The sequence below is a fragment of the Protomyctophum bolini genome (genome assembly GCF_963924005.1).
Source record: "Protomyctophum bolini genome assembly, chromosome: 1".
Classification (NCBI taxonomy): domain Eukaryota; kingdom Metazoa; phylum Chordata; class Actinopteri; order Myctophiformes; family Myctophidae; genus Protomyctophum; species Protomyctophum bolini.
The window spans coordinates 9,872,396-9,896,370 of NC_137862.1; the positions used below are offsets into that span (position 1 = coordinate 9,872,396).

Genomic DNA, 23,975 nt, shown 5'->3' on the forward strand with positions numbered 1-23,975 from the left:
TTGACAAGCCAGTGATGATGTAAACGTCTGGGTTTCCGAGGCCAGTGATGACGTTACCCGGGTAAGAAAACCATAACGCTAAGACACTCCTTCATTTGAGAAAATAATTTATTTTGGAACACAATAACAAGAATTTCTCAAGATATCAAATCACACACCATTGGTTTCACCAACAAAACCAAACAAACAATGTGTGTTCAATAATGGCATAGGACTATCACTATGCCAATGTGCCAGTTGTATTTTTGTTGTAATGTCTTATAATCGTCTTATAACATCACAATGTAAACATAAAGCAGTAGAATGTTTAATCAATGTGTTATAGGCAAGTGTGGTTTTTCTGCACTGAACCCCTATGCCTTGTCTGGTTGGAAACTCCCTTTTAGTGGAACGTGACAAAGACAAATGTTGATCTCAGTTCAACATTTCTTTCTGAGCACCTTGACATTTCCTCAGTAAGCTAATATTCTGTTTAAATAAACTATTTTTCCAAATCAGCCTGTTTTGTTTTGAAGCACTGGTGTTAGAATGAGGACAGACAGATAAAGCTTAATATTAAAACAGTAACATTAGGGTATCTCAAATTCTCCGGTTTAAAACTTACATTAACTTTGTTTTAAAATGTTTGGACACTTCACATCTTCACATTAACATGTGCGGAGCATTACTGGCTTCCTACAATGTCCCCGCCCGATCCCTCAAAATGTAAGTATGTACGTGTAACTTTGTACATATTGGTATGGTATGACTATGTTACTATGTTTTGGTTCTGACAACCAGGTGTTGAGTGGGTCTATGGTCACTCAAACCGATGCATTTGCACAATAGAATTATAACAAAAACAAGTCACAATAACAATACAAATTTCAAAAATACACAAAATAATAATCTAGGAAAGAAAAAAAACAACAAATGTAATACATCCAAACCTGCATTTCTGTGCAAAGTTAGGGAGAGGCAAACATCTTTTAAGAAATAACACAAAGATTGTTGTGGCATCACAGCAGAGATTGGGATTGTGCTGGTGTATCATATTCTACAGCGGTTTATTACTGGCTGAAATAGTGAGCTGTGATGGAGGACTGGCTGAGTATTAGGCAGTTGTAGTTAGCTCTCCCCGTCAGCAGATGGCACCATTGAAATGCATTTAGACAAGTGCAAGGTGACAGGCCAGTCTTGACAGGCAATGGAAGGGCATGTAGGTGAGAATCAGACCTGGGTCAAAAAGAGCTAGTTAATAACTCCTGCTATTGGCTATATCCTGCTTGGAGTATCAGATAAGAGCACTTTGGACGGCCAGAAAAATAAAACAGTCAGGAAATGTAATATTGTTCTGGTCCAAATCTGATTGTGAATAGCATCTGGTGCTCCAAGTGGGTTCAGACTCTCTAAGGATTATTTTCACATACTATTTATTATATATTAAGTCTGATAACATAAAATAAAAAAGAAGCCAGACCCATTTTACAGATGCACTACTGCCAGCTCACTAGTTAGTATTTCAAACTATCAATCTGTTTTATCACAGTGATCAAAATAATCATCAGGTGTCTTGGCATTCTGGGGTTAAATGATAATAGTTCCAGGAATTATAGTTGTATGGAATTCCAGAAGGTGACTGAGTACCTTTCATGGCTGACAAGTATTTGCAACAGTCTAGATTTTAATAGTTTTGAAATGGCTACCAGTCATTTTCTCACGTTGTTTAAACAAAGTACATTTTTTGAAAGGCTTAAATAAAACAAACACTATCTTTCTGAACTACTGCAACCACACAAATATTTGACCTTTTAACCCTCGGCCAATTCAAGAACAGAAGAAGCCTTTTTTTTAAAACAGATAATATATATATATATAAACAAAAACATTCCCTTGCATTATATAATTTCACTTTTCTTTCTCGTCTCAAATGTGTGCAGTGGTCTCCAGTAGGATGTATGACATCACAGTTAGAATTCTGTCCAGTATTCTGCAACAGATCCACTAATATTTGGATTAGCACTGGCATCGTTTGGTCAACCTACTCTGCATGCCTCACAGCTCAGCCTCCGACTAAGCAGCACATCCAGTGCTGTAGTAAGTCTAAAGCAGCTTCGACTATGATTAATCGATTCAGACCCTGTGAACTCATGTTCAGCAGTTAGGAAGTGTCTGAAGGCCCTGTGTGGACACCACTACGGTGTCTGCTTTTGGCAGTGGGCCGTCTATGCTGCAGTGAACCCGCACGGTGTGTGTCTCAGCATACTGTAGGCCAAGTCTGAGCTGATCAAAGGCAATAGTATTATTAACAGAGTAGGTGTTAATCAAAAGAGTCAAGGAACATATTATTGGACCACAGGGTCTGGTCTGAACGCAGGGATCATAAATTCAGTTATTATGTAACTCTCTCCCCCACTAGTTTCTTCAACCAGTTACAACTTATTAAATACACCTCATATATCAGCCTAAACTGTTGATAAAATGAGGGATGGAAAAAAAAAAACATGAAAAAGGAAAGATTTTTCTTTTGATGTACAAGTTATAAAGTGCATCAACTAAAAGGTGACAGAATAAGACAACAGGAATGTGCATTGGGTCTGATCCCAAGAGCCATGTGGAACCGCTTTTCTAACAGTTTCTTTTTTTCTTTCGCTTTCTCCTCGTTTTGTAAGTTTCCACTTCTCCCATGTAGTCCCCGTCACCGGTTGGTCTTGGAGAGTGTAGACAACAATGTGTCTCCTCCCATACACATGACATTGTGCAGCCACGTCTTTTCCACAGACAGTGAGGAGTTTCACAGGGAGGACACAACGCATCCAAGAACACGCTATTCTTCAAGTTCTCTTCGATGCTGAACCAGTGTCCCCGAGTGACCAACATGCAGAAGCCATATTGCAGCAACAACCCGGCTTCCCACGTGCAAACATGGCAAATTGTGTTGGTTTGCTATGTCCAAAAAAGCACCCGTCTCCACAGTGGTGGAGGGAACCGTACGCCTGCACCATCCAGGCGCTCTCTGCTTTACATTTTTAACAGCTAGACCACGACCACATTAAGTCACATGAAGTGGCAAACACAGATACTCTCAATGTACTAAACTAAAGGAACACGAGGGGTCAAGATACTAGGAACAGAGAAATGAAATGAAATGGAAATGCATGCACGCACGCACACACGCACAAACACACATTATGTCTATGTGATTTACATACAGTACATACGTATTACAAAGAGGCTGTGTTGGTTAAGACAGTAGATTGGGCTATGGCCTTGGTGGTGATAAGCGGTGAGCTCCATAGATGTACAGTGAGTGGGCCTGGTGGTGGCGGCACAGTCCTTGTATAGTCGGAGGCCTTGTCTGTGCTCTTATTGGCATTGGACTGCTCATTGTATATATTATGGTGCTTCACTATACAGGACGCCAACTCACTTCACCCGTTTATTATCTGGTTATTGGATCTATCATCCATACGTTTCCTTGTCTGGTTAATGGATCCATCTTGGTCTTATGTCTATGTGGGGAAATAAAATGCATTCACATCCCACATGACGGAAGAGCTCAAAAGGCAGTTAGTCATTTTCAAATTCTCTCTTGTACTGTAATAAGGTGGTGGTTGGAAAGGGGGATTGCGGTGAGGGCAGGGGGGGGGGGAGGGTGACAAGTAGGGCAGTCAGTAGCTCAATGCACGAGAGGAGAAGGCAGAGGAGAAGATTGCAGATTGCGGATTTGGTTCAAGGCATCTCCTCTCAGTGCAATGGTGTCCAGGGGATGGGGTGGATTGACGACATGCGCGAGAGCGGTCAAGAGGCCACGGGTTACGCTGCTTTACCCTCTAGGCATACACTCTTAGTGTCCAAGGGGTCACTTTGGCATGGCGGTTTCTGCTTCTCCCACTGGGACATGGCATTGGCGTATCCCACAATCACTTTGTCCATCCACGTGAGGGGCTGGGGGAAAAGCACCGCACCCTCGAAGAAGCCCAAGTGGCCACCGTGTAGCGTCAGGGCAAAGACCACGTTCTCCTTCTTCTCTGCAGGGGCAGACAGAGGACACAAGGAGCTGTATTATATATACTGTAAGACCACGTTCTCCTTCTTCTTTGCAGGGGCAAACAGAGGACACAAGGAGCTGTATTTCTGTCCCTGAGACATTGCACAATCATTTATATTGGAACTTCCATAACTACATAATGCATAACACACAAATTTAATCTAGTTTCATCTAGTTATTGTGGCTGGGCCAATGCACACTCCTTATCTCAGAACAAATATATGACACATTTGCAAAACAAATGAAACTGTGCTCCTCGGAGCACAGGTCTCAGCCAGGCCACTGAGGCCAGGTAGTAGAAGTCAATCTTAGCCAATCAGAATGAAATATGAAAAGTCAGCTCTGTCTTTATTGCGTGATGGTTGGACACAGGTCTCCTGGTGGTGCTAAAACAGGCATGTGTGAATTTACGTCAATCGGACGCTGCACTCCACGGACGGACAGACTTTTTACTTATATGAAAGGCAGTGCAAATCCATACACAGCCACAATAATCTTTTCACAGATAATATAACCCTCCAAAACTACTTTAGTAGTGGCACACACAAAAAACTGAAAAACATGACAGGATCCTGTGATCCACCTGTGACTCAAAAATAACACTGGTTTGGGGAATTGGATTGGGCTGGACTTTTCCTTTCCTATTCTCTACTTGCTGGCAACTGTGATGCAGTTTGCTAGTGATTAAGATCCCACAAGGCTCTCACTAGTCTACTATATGCAATTCATGACAGCAGCCTCAACCCACTGAGATACTGGCTGCTGAGCCACCAGTCTGCCAGACAACCACAGATGTGGGAAGAAGATGGCAATTGACGATATTCAAAGAGCTGCCATCTTGCCAGCAAGGTGCTAACTAGGTGCAACTTCCCATAGACAGCCCATTCATCCAAACAGAAAAGTCCTATCTGATTGTATTAAACGTCAAACTCACCAACATTGCAGCTGTCCGAAAAGCTTGAATTATCCTCTTATTATCTGCAAAGCATTTCTTTCATAAAAACCCACTGTAGACTTATGTGCTACTTCCCGTCAAGAAATTCCTTGCAGGTGATTTGTTTTCTTAAGTATTGGAGTTTGGAAGCACTCGTTTTCAGTAAAGAAACCTCCTGCTGCCTCCTGCATTATTGCAAATTCAAAACAGGTGGTACGCAGAGCCGCGATATCCAATGAGCACTCCCAAACTTTGACAATTAGAAAAAAATATATCATGGACAGAATTTCTTGACAGGAAGTCTAGTTAGCACCTTGCTGGCAAGATGGCTGCGGTCTGAATATAGAGAATAGCTCACATTTTAAGGGAAGTTGTACAGGGAGTACCAAAATATTGTTGAGTGGGCCTGGCCATGGCTCAATGGTCCAGGCACCTTGGCTGGTAATCCAGTCTGGCGCGGGTTCGACTACAGATCCCGACGGCCTTTACGGCACGTCTTCCCCCCACCTCTCTCCCCATTTCCTGTCAGCCTACGGTAGTACGGTCTGTCCCTTCATCAAATATATAAAATAAAGGCGAAAGCCACAAAGAAAATGAAAAAAATAAATATCGTTGAGGGGGCGTCAACATATGTGTCACGTGGTAGCGGCCGCCATACTTTTGGGATTGTCTGTTTGATTGTCTTGTTTACATCTATCCTGTGTTCTAGAATACATAATTTTTTTAAACTGACCTCACAATGGTGCAGACTAGCTCAGTAAATAAGTGCCACAGCAGGTCACGTCGAGGGAATGAGCCAGAAAACGGAATTAGATTTTCAGCTTTCCAGCATGGAGACAGCACCAAGGAACCCAGATTGACGAGTTTACAAAGGGACGCAGGATGGCTTGGATCTCGGCTGAACGGCGCACGAGCGCAGAGACATAACGTTCAACAAAGTATCTAAGCACAGCCGTGTTTGTTCACGACATTTTCCTTGTAAGGTATGTCGAGCCCGAAGTTCTTTCTATCCATCCTGGTGTTGGTTCACTATGTTGGTTCACTAAGAACCAGCTCAATATTTACAAAAACAGACCACCGTCACTCTATTCATCAGTCTTTCATAGTTTTTACAAAATATACAACATAGTTTCAGGAGTAGAGACCACCCTCTGCTTATCACTGCCACTCCCTGTTCTTAATCACATGCCGCCTTCATTTTGATACGGCAGTGAAGAACACAGCTTATTGCTGCTGTGTCTCCATGAAACGATATCTCCATTCAATAACTAACAACGTTTCTACACTGTGCTTAAAGTTCCGTCGGTTTGTCCTGGCTGGGGAAGATGAAGGAATATACAATATACCCATTTTCAAGTTGCAAAGCCATCAGTTACATTTTGATGAATTGTATCATTTGTAACCAATACATTAAGCTAGTACTAGGGCAAAAGATATTTTTATTTTGGTTGTATTCCTGTCCACTCATTTCTTTCCTCTGTAGGTGTGTCACTTATAGGGCAAAGGGCACAGACACTGGCTGGTCCTCTCTGGGTCAGTGTGGCACAGGCTGCCGACTGCCTGGTTGTTTGGATCAGTCAGCATTCTCTCTACAGAAGCAGTCGGGATCTAGTTGCATGTAGGACAGACTTCCAGCCTAGGCTCTGATCTCTTGTGTGCTTAAATTCACACGCCTATTTCCAGGAAAACAAAACGTCCCTCTCTTAAAAAAGTAAATGTGACAGAGGAGGTAAGGATCTGGAAAATAGAAAATACTATCCATAAACACACATGTTTATACTGCATACGTACTCCTTGTGCTCCTTTCCAGGAACCATTTTATTACCCCTCGAAATTTGACTAGCTAAAATGTAGACAGGCCCACACTTGAAAAGGCTCTGCAGAGTAAATTCTGGAAACTTGGGTCCAGTTTCACACTTTCAGAATTCAAAGTAGAATTCACACTCCAGATGTCGCTGTGTGTGAGAGGGGTTGTAATACAGTGAGACATTCCAGGGATATTGGCCTCCATACCACACCCAGTAGCCTAGTACAAGCTGGGTGTGGAGGAAACGTCCTCAAAGGGTCTTTGTGCATTACAGTCATCAAAGCTATGGAATTATTGTCTCCACCAGGCCGAAGGCATGGGGAGAGAGTATGTTTTGCACTCCGTCCGTGTGTGTGTCTACGGCACCGTTAACCCGGTCAGTGCGACATTTTTTTTATATTACTCCTCCAGATTCTGTCCAAAAATCCCACAAATCGTTATACCCACCATTTTCACATTGGCCTGTTATAGTGCCACCAACAGGTGGATTTTTGCAAAACACATTTTTGGAACAAAATGCCTCAAATCATCCAATTGCCATCCAAGGCGTAAGAAGAAATGCCACCCTTTTCACATTGGCCTATTATAACACCACCAGGAGGCCACAACCTGACCTGCCCTGGTGGAGACCTGTGCCCCGAGGGGCACTTTTTCTAGTTAGTCATCAGACAGCCAGAGAGCACAAATCGAGTCAAGTGTGCTCCAGTGCACAATCATGTCATAGAAGATAAATTCCATAGGAACACACCAATGGGCTTATCACGGCTAATAATGAGAAGATTATGGACTCGACTACACAAGCTGCTCTACATTGGCTCTGCATTGGGACCAGCATTTAAATCACTTCCACTATTTTTTAAACACAGCTTTTATAGGACGTCTGTTAGAACCTGATGTGACAAGTCGGTGTGAGATAGTAGGTAAAACTCAGTAAAACACTTACATTAACAGTCAGGATTCTGCAGTGTACCAGCTGACAAACACTGTTTTACATACTACCGTCATTGGCACGTTAGTTGTTGTTGTTTACCTGCTAGCGTGCGAGGAATGGTGAGAAGTGAGTCGTGAACCAGAGGATCGTCTGCAGAGTTCACCAGCAACAGTGGCACGTTTACCTGTGGAAAGAAACAGCACCATTTATCTCAACTGAATCAAAAACAGACATTAAAGTGCCATTCAGACTGTCTTTGACATGGGGTATCAATTTTGTGCTTGCATACACACACTCCCGTATGAAGTGAGGGGCGCTCTTATCAACATACATCATGTGTAGGACAAAAATAGCCGATTTGCTCGTCTACATATGACGTAAATTCTCCATTCATTGTCAATGGGAATGTGTAAGACAAAAATCTATTCTACACTAATAGGTCATACATTTAGAATTTAGAATAGAAGTACATTTAATCAACATCATTGCATTAAAATGCATTTTATATAAAAAAGTGGGTTGGACCTTTTAACTAAGAGAAGGGAATGTATTTTATTGAGACTGCCACTGATAATTCCCTTTTATCACTGCTGCTTTTAAACATAGCATTAATTGTACTGTCACATGATTAGCACAGATGATTCGCTTAAAGGAGAATTCCATGCTAGAATGCTTTCTTATCTTTCTTACCTTTCTTTGTAGTTGTTACATCCCCACCAAAGAGGTCCAGGTGTTTTTTTGTGCAGAAACTCCTTATTGGCTATTTTCCCTGCCCTCAATGAATTGCATTGCATTGAATGGGAATTGAATGGGGCTATGGGGTGTTATGCTAGTTCGCTTATTTCCATCGAAAGAAGTAGTGTGCCGCTTGGGATATTATTTACATTATGAAGAGAGGATATATACAAAGAAATTGTAATTTTGAGCGATGGAAATAAGTGAATTAGCACAACACCCCATAGCCCCATTCAATTCCCATTCAATTCAATACAATTTAGGGCTTATGGTAGGGGAAATAGCCAATAAGGAGCTTTTGCACAAAATAACACCTGGACCTCTTTGGTGGGGACGTAACAACTACAAAGAAAGGTAAGAAAGCCTTTTAGTATGGAATTCTCCTTTAATGTGGAACATCGTTTTCTCACTCGTCAACAGTAAACCAACATACGGTATAAGTGTATACAGGGTATCTGCAGATTTCTAAAGTGACAATTTAAGGACTAAAAGACATTTTTAATACCTCTAAAATAAAAAATTACGTACATTACTACTTCAAAGGTAATCAACAAACTACATTAAAAAAATGACAAATGTGATCAAAGGGGCGATTGTTTTTATGACCAATCTCTAAGCTCTAGATTGGCTGTTTTCACAATGTCTATCTGTGGAACCGAGTGAATTTTATGTCTCAACTCCTGTCTCCTAAAACTCTAAGTGCTTGTCAGGTTGGGGAGCGGTCGTGTCACCACAGTACAGTATAAACCAAGGCCTCTTTTGAAAAAACACAGAAAAGGCCCACCACATGAATATGCTAAATACATTTTAAGATAAAAAAATAGAACATGACAGTGCTCACATTGTGGATGTAATGCACACAGCTTTCCTTCTCATAGTACTCCTTCAGCGAAGTGTGGCCATGGAATTTCCTGTTGAAAATGGAAGAATTGACAGCTCGTCAAACCAAACTCCAATACAGTATGCATTCATGTCCCATTAAGGCCTTAACTTATAACTTAACACCCGAGGACCACTTCCCCAGAGATTCTGTACCCCGATTTGGCCATTTTCGATCGACTATGATCGCTATATGACTATGATCTCGATGGTGGACCACTGTATTATGTTTTACCATTATGGTCTCGTATCGGAGGTCACATAGCGAGACTAAACGGCCGTACTAGTCGTCTGTGTTCAGATTAAAGCCAGATATAAAAGGCAATAGCTCTTGTATGTTATCATTACTAAATTCGTCTGTCCTATTCCGGGTCGCCAGTGAAATGCATGTTGGGACGGACACAGATTAATACTGGGACACACTTTTCCGCGTAACAGACCCACACGGGGTAAACAAACAACTCGGACCCTGATACTACTAGCTACTCTTGCGTCAGTCGACATAACTTCTTCTTTGGGGAAGCATCGCGGCCAACGCGGGGGTTGCGTGGCACAGGCACCTGAAAGCCAGCTCTGACAGTCGGACGGGGCATGTTAACGTGAACACACGCGCTGTTTCGACACCACACTGAACATCATTTGCTGTTCATATATTCAGAGCGGGTAAGGACTAGTAATATTCTAATGCAGTGGAGACCTGAGAGGATTGAACCTCCATGCAGTGGAGAGACCTGAGAGGATTTCAACCTGCCAGTACGGTTACCCCTCCTGAGAGAGAATCTCAGGAGGTGTTGCCTTCTGAGTAACGATAGATGTATGAACACCATTCAACATACATTCAAAATACGTCAACTAGTAGTCACCATGTCAGAATAACAAGTACCTAATGCATTATGCCAATATTGGATTTATTTGTGCTTTGGTCAATTAAGTACAATACATACCTCATGATGCATTCATCAATCTGCATGAGGGAGGTCGCTGTGTAAAGCCGACTGACAGATTCTGCGTCTATCATTTTAGCCGAGCTTCCTGAGCTTCCCCCAAACAGACTGCCCCTGTAAGACACACAATTCAATTCAACACACATGGGCCCAGACTGATACTGATACAATTGTACTCAAAACATGCGTAACATTTCCATACACTTAATTATTGTACAGACCCAGCGCTGTGCACCACCTTTTAAGAAAGGGATCCACCCAGCATACCACACCAGGAATATTAGGTCAAATTTGTATTACTTGCATTAGCTGAACTATGTCTGCATAGTGAGGTTTGAGGTTGAGGTTGCTGTTGCAGTCTACTTGAATAGCACAGATTCAATTTGTCTAATTCATTTAATCAGATGTAATCTAATTAAATGGAAATGTACAATCCATCTGCAAAAGTCTGCATGTATAAGTAACTATAGTATAATAAAGGGTCATGTAGACTGGATGAAGACAGGGTTTTAACGTACATCGGGGTGAGAAAGAGACAGAATCACCACCAGAATCATCAGAAATGAAAAACAAATTAAATGTACCCATTAGGCCATACGATGTTAAACACAACTTTCTCACACATTACTTCGACACTGAAAACACGGGGGCAGAACTCCAAGATAAATGACAAGTGACATGGGGGGAATACGGTAGCATCCAGACTCATACCTGTGTGAGAGAATGATTTTCTTCATGTTATCGGCCATGAGGAAGTTATAGAAGCGCCTGCACTGGTCCCACTGTAGGAAGGTTTCCTGGGCCCTGTGAGACAAAGTAAACAGACACACACACAGGAAGTCAGCTGCGTGGGGCCTGTGAGCATTCCTGAATGCTTTGCATAATCCGCTGGACAAAGAGACATTCCGTTGGGAGACAGGGGGGGCCCTTATGTCATGCTCTACGATACAGCTCATCGTTAGAGACGGGTTATGACCTAGTAGTCAAACTGATGATGAATGAGTAATTGTTTGTGGCTGGGAGATGGAAAGAGGGAGCACAATTATCTGACTCCAGGGCAACTCGGTAAATCTTTCACTCAAAACCATTTGCGGACAGTCAGCGCACTTGCCACCTTTAGCAAGTTCACACCCACAAACTTCAACACAGTGTTTTCAAGTTGAGCAAACGAGATGAGTGGAGTGCCGAGTTCGCTGTGGAGTGAGAAAAAAGCTGGTTGTTTTCTTGACTTTTCCACAAATGAAAAGAGGCATAAGAGAATGAGAAAGAGTTTAAAATATTCAGAATCATATTGAAAAACTGAGATTTCATTTGTAACACAAAAATGTATTCCTGCACACACACTATAAGTGAGTATGCATTTTTCCCACTGGAAAAAGCACTAGTATACACCTTTGTAAACCCTTCACTACACCATTGATTTAGTTTGGAAGTGGAATGTTACGGAAGTATTACTGTGTCAGAGGCGCCAGGGGTACAGAGCACTGTACCCATGGCAGACACTGACACAACAGACAACTACCCACCTTAGAGCACTGTACCCCTGGCAGACACTGACACAACAGACAACTACCCACCTTAGAGCACTGTACCCCTGGCAGACACTGACACAACAGACAACTACCCACCTTAGAGCACTGTACCCCTGGCAGACACTGACACAACAGACAACTACCCACCTTAGAGCACTGTACCCCTGGCAGACACTGACACAACAGACAACTACCCACCTTAGAGCACTGTACCCCTGGCAGACACTGACACAACAGACAACTACCCACCTTAGAGCACTGTACCCCTGGCAGACACTGACACAACAGACAACTACCCACCTTAGAGCACTGTACCCCTGGCAGACACTGACACAACAGAGCACTCTCTCCTGGTTGACCCGGTTCTCTCCCAGGAACTTGCACACAATGTTTCCACCCAGACTGAAGCCAACCACGATCAGCTTGGTTTGGGGATAAGTCTTCTTAATGTAGCCCACCATGGCTGCAAACTCCCATGTGCATCCTGCAAGGTAAACGGCACACGGACGACCAATCAATCAATACCCTTATCTGTTTGAGAGTCTTCTTTCGAGAAAAGAAGGCAGTCCACACACTGAGCTTGAGCTCCCAGGTACTTTATTTGGAATGAACAACGTATCGACCCCTGCCGGTCTTCGTCAGTCACGTTGTTCATTCCAAATAAAGTACCCGAGAGCTCAATGTCATTTTTCACTTTACGTATTTTTTGTTCAGCACCTGTAGAATTGTTTTAGATGTGCATGCTTCCCTTTGGACTCTTCTTTCATTACTCAGCAGTGACTGCTGAACGTAATTTGTGTTTGAGATATAAAACTGTCAGACCAAATATTTAAACATTCAGATCTAGATTCAGATTAAACTTTACTGTCACCGCACAGGTGTGAAAAAGTAGATGTCGTACCAACTCCTGTGATGTCAAGTTAGTTAATAAATCAATCTTTTCTCTAGAGGCTAAATATGATGGGAATTGGGAATGTAACTTAGCATGTTAGATCACCCATCTCAAGCAACTTTCAAGTCTTTACAGGTTGATTTTCACATCATATTGAAATGCACAGAATCCAATAGCTTCCTTGAAAATCAAACAAACCACAGTATGCTGTGGTTAATTTGTAAATCGAGTGTTAATTTGTAAATTCTCTGAGTTTTTAGGCGCGCTCATAGCGCGCCGAGTGGCGTGCTACGAGCGCGCCTAAAAACTCAGAGAATTTACAAATTAACACTCGATTCTGCAGGCTGTGCTTCTCCCACATACAATTTCTTGTTTTTTATTTTAAAGACTGCTGATGATGATTTGTTTAACCCATTTTGTGCGGGAACCCCTTTTGGTGTTAGCATTTATGCTATGCTTTAGCTATTGAAAAATAGCAGATCTACAAGCTCATAGCGTGCCACCAAGTGGCGCGATACAAGCTTGTAGGTCTGCTATTTTTGAAGAATCGTGAAAAGTGACATGAAAGTGTTTGAGAACGACTGACATAGAAAAACATAGCTTTTTCCAAGAAAACTGTCAGGATTTAGAAGACATTTGCAGAATCGTTCCCAGGTCAATATGTGTTAAGGTCTAGCTTAGTAGGTCTATAATAGATCTCACTCTTACCATAGGTGAACATGCGCGGAGAGGTGAGCTCAATATTTGGTAGCGCTCCCAGGTGGTTGAGAACGGCACAGCGGTAGCCCTCCTTCTGAGCGTAGTCCACAAAGGTCCGGATGTAGTGCTTCTCACTATGGTTACCAATACCGGGGCATATCACCATGGTGATATCATCTGTTGGAAAAGCAAAACAAACAGATTAATCAGTAGGTACATTCAAAACAAAATGTAAATGAAACAACACTGCATGACTAAATAAATAATTGGTGTGTGTGTGTGTGTGTGTGCTTCTCCAAACAAAACAAAAACAGAAGTGTGCAATATGTGCATGGATAATGGCAGCCGTCAGCTTACGAAGATTTGCCTGACTGACAAAAATAAAATAGTTAAAATAGTTATTTCAAGATTCATCGTAATAAAATATTGGGGAAGGGATGCACACGCAGATCCGACACACCAAAGGTCCGACATGCGGAAACAACCGTCGGACATGAGCTGCTGTTTTGGTTAGGTTATGGTTTGAGGTAGGTTGTCGTTCTAATGACCAATAGTATGTCGGAACTAAAGCCTGTAGCCTTTGGAAAAAGCAATACAATTATTCCACACATTTTGTAAAAGCACTCTCTGGATGTTTTTTCCTTGTTATTAGGCAGCATTCGCTAAAACATGTACTGTATGCAAACTGTCTCATTTAGGACAGAGTTGCTATAGAACCAAAACAGACAGTCAGTCGGCCAACATTTACCAGACATTTTCATATATTATTTCAAAGGAGCGTCTCTCTCTCACCTCCTGTTCTGTGGTCCACCATTGGTTCAAAGAGGTCAAAGGTGGCAGTGGCCCCGTCCTGCATGGGTAGGTACTTCCTGATTCCATAGGGGTGGGGCGAACTGACCCGGCCCAGCTTTCCATACAGGGCCGTCTGGAGGTGACCGCTCTTACCCCACAACAAGGGGGGAATGTACCTGGTAGAAAGAAAACAATGATGGGCCGCTGTTAGCACAAAGCAACATCCATAGGGTAGGTACCCTCACAAAAAACATGCAGTAATCCTGGTCCCTAAACTGCCTCCCCCTGGCCAGCCGGGGCGCCTGATGGAGGGGAAAGGAACTGGTTGGAATAACGTGTTCCTTCCACACGCTACGTCCAACCAGGGAAACTCCCCCCTGTCAGGTGTAAAGGAGCAACTTGGACACTCGTTCATGAAGGAAGCATGAGTTCAAGTCCGTTGCTCTCCCCTTGTCCCCCATATATGGGGACTAGGTTGGCGGAGGGTGTGTAGAGCCCAGGATCACATTAGATGATTGACACAGGGGTGAAAAATAGGTTACAAAATCGTGGGATATAAAAATAATAATAATTAAAAAAAAAAAGCAACATCCATGAAACAATAAACTGTAAGGTTCCATTGATGCCTGTGGCTTATGACATCTGTTGAATACATGTCATGTACTTTGATTGATTGATTGATTGATTGAAATATTTTTTAACAGTTTGCATCTGCTAAATACATGTCATGTACTTTGATTGATTGATATATTTATTAACAGTTTGCATCTGTTGAATACATGTCATGTACTTTGATTGATTGATTGAAATATTTATTAACAGTTTGCATCTGCTGAATACATGTCATGTACTTTGATTGATTGATTGAAATATTTAACAGTTTGCAGAGTTACAGTACATTTCAAGCACAGACTCAATACAAAGACTGTTAACTGTGAGTGGACGACCCAATTAAGCATTACACTTGTTTACAAGAGGGTCCACCATGTTCAATTCATCAAAACATTTAGAGACGTACAAATAGACACTTCTATATACGTAGTCAAAGAACAGAACAGGATTTCATCATAAAGGAGGTAAAAAGGCTACAGTACGCATGTGTTGCCTGCAACATAATGTCAACAGAGCCATGGGTGGCATTGCATATCAGTTCCCTCAAAGCATTCCGCTCTTGTTATGTTTGTGTACAGTACATACATTACACAACAGAGAGAACTATACATTTTTAAAGAATAATTATTACTATGCACTAGTCGTCTTTGAGTTTTACAGTGTAAACTAAAAACCTGAGTTGGTTGTGTGCCGAAAATAGCCGATCTACAAGCTCACAACGCGCCGCAGCGCGTTGTTGAGCTTGTCGATTTGGTTATTTCCAGCATGGAACTATATATAAATCAGACTAAAAGCCTGATTGCAAGAATGTTTTGTATACACAGTACATAAAACACCCACTGCATCCAAGAGTGTACAGCTTCAACTGTTTGGATTATGTAACATTCCTTTGCAATCGCGTGTCTTTCTACTACTGATTATCATGACACATTCACCATGTTTATCATCATGGAAGATTGCGCAGAAACAGAATTAAGAGATAACTCAGAGTCTAGCACTTTAAGCTTGCCGTGTGCCGCCGAGGTTGAATAGAAAGACGGAATTCAAGGTTGATCGTTATGTTCAGTAAAATCTAAGTAATCCCTGCTGCATTTTATCCAATGAATGCTAGCCTATTTTGTTTTGAAACGTTGGCCTTCAGAATGCCAAAGGGAACACTGCAATAATGATGATTGAGAATGAGATTGACATGTTAGCAAACATTTCAGTACTACCCGGTACTTGTTTGACTGCCTTGGCATGCACTGTATCCAAGACCCCCCATCTATTAAAACGTTCCAACTCTCTCAGCTGAATAGCTGTATATTAATAACAACGAAGATCGTCACGACAGTCAACTGAAGGGCCTGCATACGACGCACAGTCAATATCCGCAGACAAACACCACCAACATCCCCTGGTCATCCTTTCCATAGTAACGGTCACTGTACCTGCCCACTACTGCACTCATTATTAGTTACATTTAATACTGAATACATTCCAATGTCAAAATCATTGATGTGTTAAAGCAGCAGGTGATAATGTTGTTGATTTCACTATTCTGTATCACAGCTGTTCTAGAATGTTCATTCCCTGTGTGTCATGTAGGTAGGGCTTAATCTATGAGCGCAGGGTGATGACCTCATCGCATCGTTGTCATGCGGACATTGGACAAGACACAAGACGATCAACACCTGATGGGCTCACGCCACTCAACAACACCAGTTAAACCATTTTACGTCTCCCCTTCTACACACAATGTCATTGTTCTGCCTGAATGAATAATAACAGTGAAAAACAAATTCAAATTCCCTGAAGGGAAGGCAGGCACAGGTTGTTGACGGCACAGTTAAATTAGTTCTTTGGGTGAACAGAATTACACACACGCATACACGTTGTGAGGTTGTAGATGTGCCACATTTTTGCCAAATAGATTTGGTGCAGAGGGGGGAAAAGCAGGGGACTGTACAGTATATATACCCCTGGGGGACCTCAGTTAACGAAGTATACAGTATATATATATAGGGGTTAAGTGATCACCAGCTGTTTTCATTTTAATGGCAACAGAACTATAACTATCCCTTCCCTCTCTGTGATTAATCTCGCTTTGGTCATGGGGGGGGGGGGGGTGGCTGGTCTGGAAACTCTGTTATGCAACTCCACCGGGGCGTCAATATCTTTTATAAAGCTTGACTTCACAGCACAGCACAGAGGCCATTAGATAGACTATCAACAAACGCCAATGTGTGCTACAGCTTCAATTAATTAAATAAATGTTTTCTGATGTTCAATGCGACACTGTGACTGTTTAATGAAGTTGTGTTTTTTTATGTTTTACTGTACAGCACTTTGGTACAACGTTGTTGTTTTTAAATGTGCTATATAAATAAAGGTGTGGTAAAAAATATAGGCTAGGGTTTACGAAGTTTACAAGTCAAGTCAAACGTAGCCAAATCGACAGTCAATCCACCACAACAAATCAGGGAGGTACATGACCATCAGTATCGGCTAATTGTACATTAACCAATTCTCGCTCTGTTGTCGAAAGGAAAGAGACTCGGTAACAATGGCTTATTTAAGCCTCTGAGCTGAATGCTCCTCAAGGTCATCAGAAGACTGGCATGCCAGAGGATCTGAACCATGACATACATTCAGGAAATAGTATATCTATTTCCAGTAGGAGTTCATTCTGTTCAAAGGGCAATAGTGGTCGACTGGCTATTTCTCCACAGCATGTGGGTATACTTTTAAATGTATGAAGGTGCGTTCAGACTTGGATGGTTAGAGCGGCGCGATTACATACAAAGTCAATGCAAAGACGAGAAGTTGCGCGAGCGCCGCAAACGACCTGGACGAACGAGAACGGGACGAACCGAGGCGAATATTTAAATTAAAGTCTGAACGCACCTTAACACCCTGGCCCTTACCCTTTATCTCTAAACTTCTTGATGAGAAACATTTTAAAATAGTTCAACTAGCCGATCTACATTGACACGTTGTTAGATTGTAGATGTTTTTCAAAATAGTAAAAAATGTCAAATAAGTTTAGGGATAAGGGGTAAGGGATATACAGTGTTGGGGAGTATTAAGCTACATGTAGCTGAGCTACGTAGCTTAGTTACATTTTGCTGTAGCTTGTGGTATTTTAGCTACATTCATATTTGTGTACCTCATCAAGTAGCTCAGCTACTTTTTGGGTCATTTTTTGTAGCTTAGCTACTCAAGTTACAAGCTACAATTGTGGGTCTCCCAGAGGGGAGGAGGGGTCTCCCAGAGGGGAGCAGGGGTCTCCCAGAGGGGAGGAGGGGTCTCCCAGAGGGGAGCAGGGTGGGGGGGTCTCCCAGAGGAGAGCAGGGTGAGGAGGGGTCTCCCAGAGGGGAGCAGGGTGGGAGGGGTCTGCCAGAGGGGAGCAGGGTGGGAGGGGTCTCCCAGAGGGGAGCAGGGTGGGAGGGGTCTCCCAGAGGGGAGCAGGGGGAGGAGGGGTCTCCCAGATGGGAGTAGGGTGGGAGGAGGGGTCTCCCAGAGGGGAGCAGGGGGAGGAGGGGTCTCCCAGAGGGGAGCAGGGGTCTCCCAGAGGGGAGGAGGGGTCTCCCGCATGTACATTCTCAATTTAACGCTGAAAAATAAAAAGTAGCTGAGCTACTTTTCCTATGTAGCTGTAGCTTTACAAGCTACATTTCTCCAGGGGTAGCTATGTAGCTTGATCAAGCTACTGCCATGGTGAGCTACTTGTAGCTTTACAAGCTACGCTTTCAAAGTAACTTCCCCAACACTGGGGATATAGCACCGGGTATAGCACAGGGTCTCAGAACATCTCATATACTCAGAACATCTCATATTCTTGTGGAAGACCAGCCTGTCCCTGCCTTTGCATTAGCGGTTTTCATTCTAGATTCGAATTACTCTAAACACAACTAAATTCAAGCTTATGAATGTCCCTAAACGAATGTATACATTGAGACATCCCCCCCCCCCCAAAAGATGTCTTCAATTTAATTCTACCTTAACTGTTCAAAACACAGCCCGGGCGGTTGGTCATAGCAGTCTGTACACCTAGCATGTCACGGGTTTGAGTCCTGATCCCGACGACCTTTGCAGTCTGTTCATCTCTTCTCTAAAACACATTGGCCAACGATCAACGCATCCTAGACTTTTCTCCCTACTGGGACACCCCATTTTCCGTTACAGTTTAAAGACTCCACCTCACCCCCCAGCACTTCTCTTGCAATCTTTTCAATTGCTATGCAAATATACCCTTGGAAGGCTTTTCTCTTTTTTGATGTCTATGCCTGCTAACTAGACTTGCACCTCCTACGGGTCTTTTTGGATGTGCAGGAGTCCCTTTTTTGTCTCATGCAAATATACCCATTCACATGTATTGTTGTAACATTATTTAGTTATTTGTTTTTTGGCTTGACCAGAAATGCTAAGAATGTTATGTTAGATAGCATGTAGTTTACACAGATGCTAGGTTCGATGTTTACCTGGTATCCTAGTTTTTCTGAAGTACTACATTGTTTTCTTTGCACTCTGCCCCGTACTAACATATCCATTTGCATTTACGCTGTCGTTTGTGGTTCATGCCATACTCTAATCTCACCATTGTAAGTCTCTCTGGATAAAATTCAAAAATTCTAGTAGGGCTGAATAGAATTGGATTAAGAAATGTTATATGCTGGTGTGTCTGTACAGATGACAACAGATGGGAGCCACCTCAGACAAACTGCTGCCGCCAGTAAGTCCAGATGGCACAGTCTGTGCCATGCTAGCATTTCCATGGTAACCCAACAATGACAAGAATCACAGCAGCAACTCACTCTTTGGTCAGATGAGGACAGGACTTGAGCAGAAAGCGGTTCAGTGCCGTATCCTGGTAGTAGAGGGATGGGGCTGCAGTGGGGCTCTTGAGGTTCAGGCAACGGACGATAATGTAGAGCACCGTGGCCACTGCCGCCAGCTTCATGCCATCGAACATTAACGGCTGCTCTGGAGCGATGGTGATCACGTCCGACTCGTGGGTAGTCATGATGATTGCTCTGAAAGAGAAGACCATTTTTATAATTGGGCAAGTGCGGCTTAGTGTGTAAAGAAAGAGGCCGTCTGGAAATCAGGCGATCGTCCGAGTCGCCCCATCGTTCTTCCAATATACATGTCAAAGTGTCCCTGAACAAGAGACTTAAGCCCTAACAGCAAAAGCTCAAAATTGGATCATACTTTGGTTAACCCATTCTGACCTCGGATCAGATTCTAAAAATGTCTTCTACATCCTGACAGTTTTCTGAAAAAGCTAGGTTTCTGTGTCAGTGGTTCTTCGATTTTTCAAAAATAGCAGACCTACAAGCCTGTAGCACGCCACTCGGTGGCGCGCTATGAGCTTGTAGATCTGCTATTTTTCAATAGCTAAAGCATAACATAATGCTAACACCAAAAGGGGTTCCCGCCCAAAATGCGTTTTAAGCTATGCATGTGAATTTGAAATAATAAGAAAAAATATATTGATTATGCACACACGCCACCAGCCTGTATATACAGTAGTGGGTCTTCACTACTGAACACTGCTTTGTGCAGTGTGATTGATTATATTGATTATGCGGCTTGGTTTAAAAAAAAAAGGCACACATAGTAACTTTTGTATTAACATATTGACAGCCAAAACCTGGACAGGGAGACCAGACCACCCACACAGTTTATCCGTTTGCTTCATTTAGAATTTACATATTTAGGCAGGGCAATCAATGCCAGATTCAGAGGCTATTGAGTCAGCTTAATCAGTAGCTAGGATTTAATCAGGTTATACTGTATGTACAGTTGTATACATAGCGTACACATGCTGTAGGAAGGTTATCAGTGGTGGCTGGTTACTTCAATGTGTAAAATAGACAAATACTTGATCCACAGATGCCAAGAATGTTTAGATAGCGAGTTGTTTAGACAAACCCTAGGTTTGATATTTACCCGATATCCTAATTAAATACATTGTAGCAACAAAAAAAAATCTTTGTACGTTTACCCACTTTCACTTGACCAGAGTTTTTGCCATTTAATCTGATCTTGCACGTGACCTATGAGAATGTACACTAAAGAAGAACTGCGGATATTAGGTCATCTTATGTTGATGAAGAAAGAGGAACTTGAGGTAGACCACGAAGTCAAGATAGCCATAGATTGTCGCAGTGAGAAAATAAAAACATTGTTGATACTGAGCTAAGACAACAGACACCAAAGAGGAACCGCTTAAATTACAAAATGAAAAATGAGGAACTTGAACTTCCGATAGACAATTCAGTCAAATATACAGTAGGCGACAGGCTATTCTGTCTGATTTACAAATTTACTATCGATGTAAAAAGATTTCAAGTTTATGAAATCTTAGGATATAACAGGATAACATAAAAAAGGACACATTTTCAGTTTCAAAATAAATAAATACATTTACTTACAGTGGTGGGTATTGGTAGTCTGATTATGGCACTTGCTGTTCAACAATTCTTAATTTGTGAAGATGTAATCTCACAGTGATTTGGTCAACCCTAAAAACAAACAAAAAAAGCTAATGAAATTATTGCAATACATTTTTGTATTAATTAGGGGTGTCAAAAAAGAGAGAGAAAGGATAATTGAGCAAAACCCCAAAATCAAGTCACTCAATTCTGCATACAAGTAAAATATGGCTGAACGAAATGTCTTTCCTCAAGCACCAATGTGCTAATACAAATATACTACATATTCACACCTCAAATTACAAAACACAAACTGGGTGGGTCTGTGGCATGGTGTGACTGACTACTGGCATTTAAAGTGTGGTGTGCACACCCAACGGAGAAGCAATGATTGACAGTATAGACAATGACGCAGAATAAATAGAATGGATATTCTAGCCAAATGCTCATGCAAATAGAATTTCCCTGCTTTGCCGTTATTAAGATAAGGAAGGACTGATGACACCTAACTATGGACCAGTAAGACGCGCAAACGCGGGAAGCGAACGCAGCTCGTACATATTTGGGTTCTTTTAAGATAAATTTTTTAGTTATTATAAGTCTCATGTCACCATGACTCAGCCATAACCATATAAGGAGTCCCCAAAGCAGCTATACGTCCAAATATGGAGTGTGTTGCATCAATCAAAAAACAAATCACTCAGCTCCATATATGGGCACAAAGGGGGGACACACGCACGCACAGACATGATCTGCTAGGTCTCATAGTAAGTGCTCACTGCGTTCACAATAACAGACAGACATCACATCACTTAAAGGGATATTTCACTTTTAAAAAATCCTGGTAGGCGAATGTGAATACCCCAGACCGTTTTTAAGTTGCTCGATTTAGTATTTAGATATTTTATAATTTATATTCATTTTAACTGCCCCGCCCCCTTCCTATAAAACCCATTAAAACTAAAATATTTTTTTTGGGCAGCTGATATTAAACATAAAAAATCTAAATTCTGACTCAAGCAACTTAAAAACTGTCTGTAACCCCATCTTTTATGAGCCCACATGTTCAGTAGCCCACAGTTCTCTGTGGTTCCAAATGGAACACAAACCTCAATATAAATTGCTACAGTTTGTTTTCCCTAAACTAAGAATTTAGTCACTTACAAAAGAAACCCAAGCTGTCTGTAATCTAACACTAGACACTCCAACTGTGGCAGATGTCAGCCAGGTGGGTTCATTATTGTATTGATCAAGTCTGCTGTCCTGAACTGTGCTAGTATTAATCTGGATCGCACTCAGGTTGAATTTGAAATGAAAGCAGGGATGGGGGTGTAATTTAGTAGCAAGACTTAATAATTACTTAATTAAAGTGTCTGTTTTAATTGTCACGTTTATCTCCTCATGTAAAAAGTTGCAACCGCTGGCGAACCATCTCCTGCTGCTGCGCATCTCATGTACGTTAGAATGTTTCAAGTTGCATTGGCAAACTGGAATAACAACCTTTCGTGATATCAACTGTTAATAATCATCATCCTCTTAATAATCGTCAATAATACATCATTGTGAGCGTCTGTCATTTTTCTGTAATGTTACATAATAAAATGTTGCATTCTGTGGAAAGCAGCACAGCGGGAACACTTATATGATAGCATTTTTCAACAGCTAACAGTAGCTAGTGAGACAGCAGAATGAAGTGGCGTTATCGACGATGTTTTTCCTTACCTGAGCTGCTAAAAAGCTCCGGGTGTTTTCTGACTGGATACGTCTTCGTCTGTGTGGCTTTCCATATGGGATGGTGTTTCTGGCTCTCTATATGATCATAAATGAATGTACATACAGTACTAAACATCAGCTGACTACTCGGAATGAGTCCACTTCCTGCAGCGGGCTGTCCTTAGTTTACATAACACACCTCTGATTGGTGGAGAGAGGACTACTTCCCGTCTTCCTCGTCACTGGCCACGCCTATGGGCTACTCTCATTACCATACAGTAAACAGTATTATCCCCGTTTGGGAATCTACTAGGATGGTTACATGTACCTACTACCTCGATCTGTTGGTGCTCACCATCACCATGTTATAAAGGTGCTCACTGCTCTGGTCTGCTCTCTCTCCGAATTTCCAAACGGTAAACGGGGCTGGTGTGGTGTAGCCTACTATGAATCATATAGCATATTCATAACTACTTGGTTAGTCATAATTGTACATAACATTAACTTCTGCAAGCCATTTCTCCAGCAGTGTCTCACCACAGTGCCTTAAACTGAAGGCTATTTGCATATCAATTGTTCCACAGGCAGGAGGCCAATCTATTGTTGAAAGACAGACTTCAAAATAGACCACCTGGGGCTTTGGCCTTCCTGTTTGACTCAAGTGACAGAGCCATTCTTTAGGGTAGGAAACTACAGTTTGTCTCTATGCATTTTATCACACACACACACACACACACACACACACACACACACACACACACACACACACACACACACACACACACACACACACACAGGGACAAAGGTGTTATAGATGTATAAAGATGGATGGGACACAGAAGGGTTGGGGAAGATTGGTTGGGAGGGAGAGAACGGAGGAGACCATGATGGACAGGCTTGACCTGGCCTTAATGGAAAGATGACTTTGTTATGCTGGTAACCTGATGTAACAATGGAAGATGCCTTGTGTGAATAAACTGGATGGACTTTGCCTGTGGGAATCGTATCTCATTTCGTGCTACATTAGGAAAATAAGGAAATAATCCACGGACCCCT

The 23,975-nt window shown here is 42.1% G+C and overlaps 1 protein-coding gene across 1 annotated transcript; it reads right to left on the reverse strand.

Annotated features, from left to right (window-relative positions):
- Positions 1-90: 90 nt before the first annotated feature.
- Positions 91-23,078, reverse strand: LOC308318124 (monoacylglycerol lipase ABHD2). The gene is made up of 11 exons (XM_080767528.1): positions 22,929-23,078; positions 21,207-21,296; positions 19,584-19,802; positions 14,176-14,351; positions 13,393-13,560; positions 12,093-12,276; positions 10,972-11,064; positions 10,261-10,374; positions 9,279-9,348; positions 7,802-7,886; positions 91-4,010 (listed from the first exon to the last, which is right to left on the reverse strand). The coding sequence occupies exons 3-11, from the start codon at positions 19,790-19,792 to the stop codon at positions 3,796-3,798; spliced, it is 1,314 nt and encodes a 437-aa protein (XP_080623654.1). The 5' UTR covers positions 19,793-19,802; positions 21,207-21,296; positions 22,929-23,078; the 3' UTR covers positions 91-3,795.
- Between the last annotated feature and the right edge of the window lie 897 nt (positions 23,079-23,975).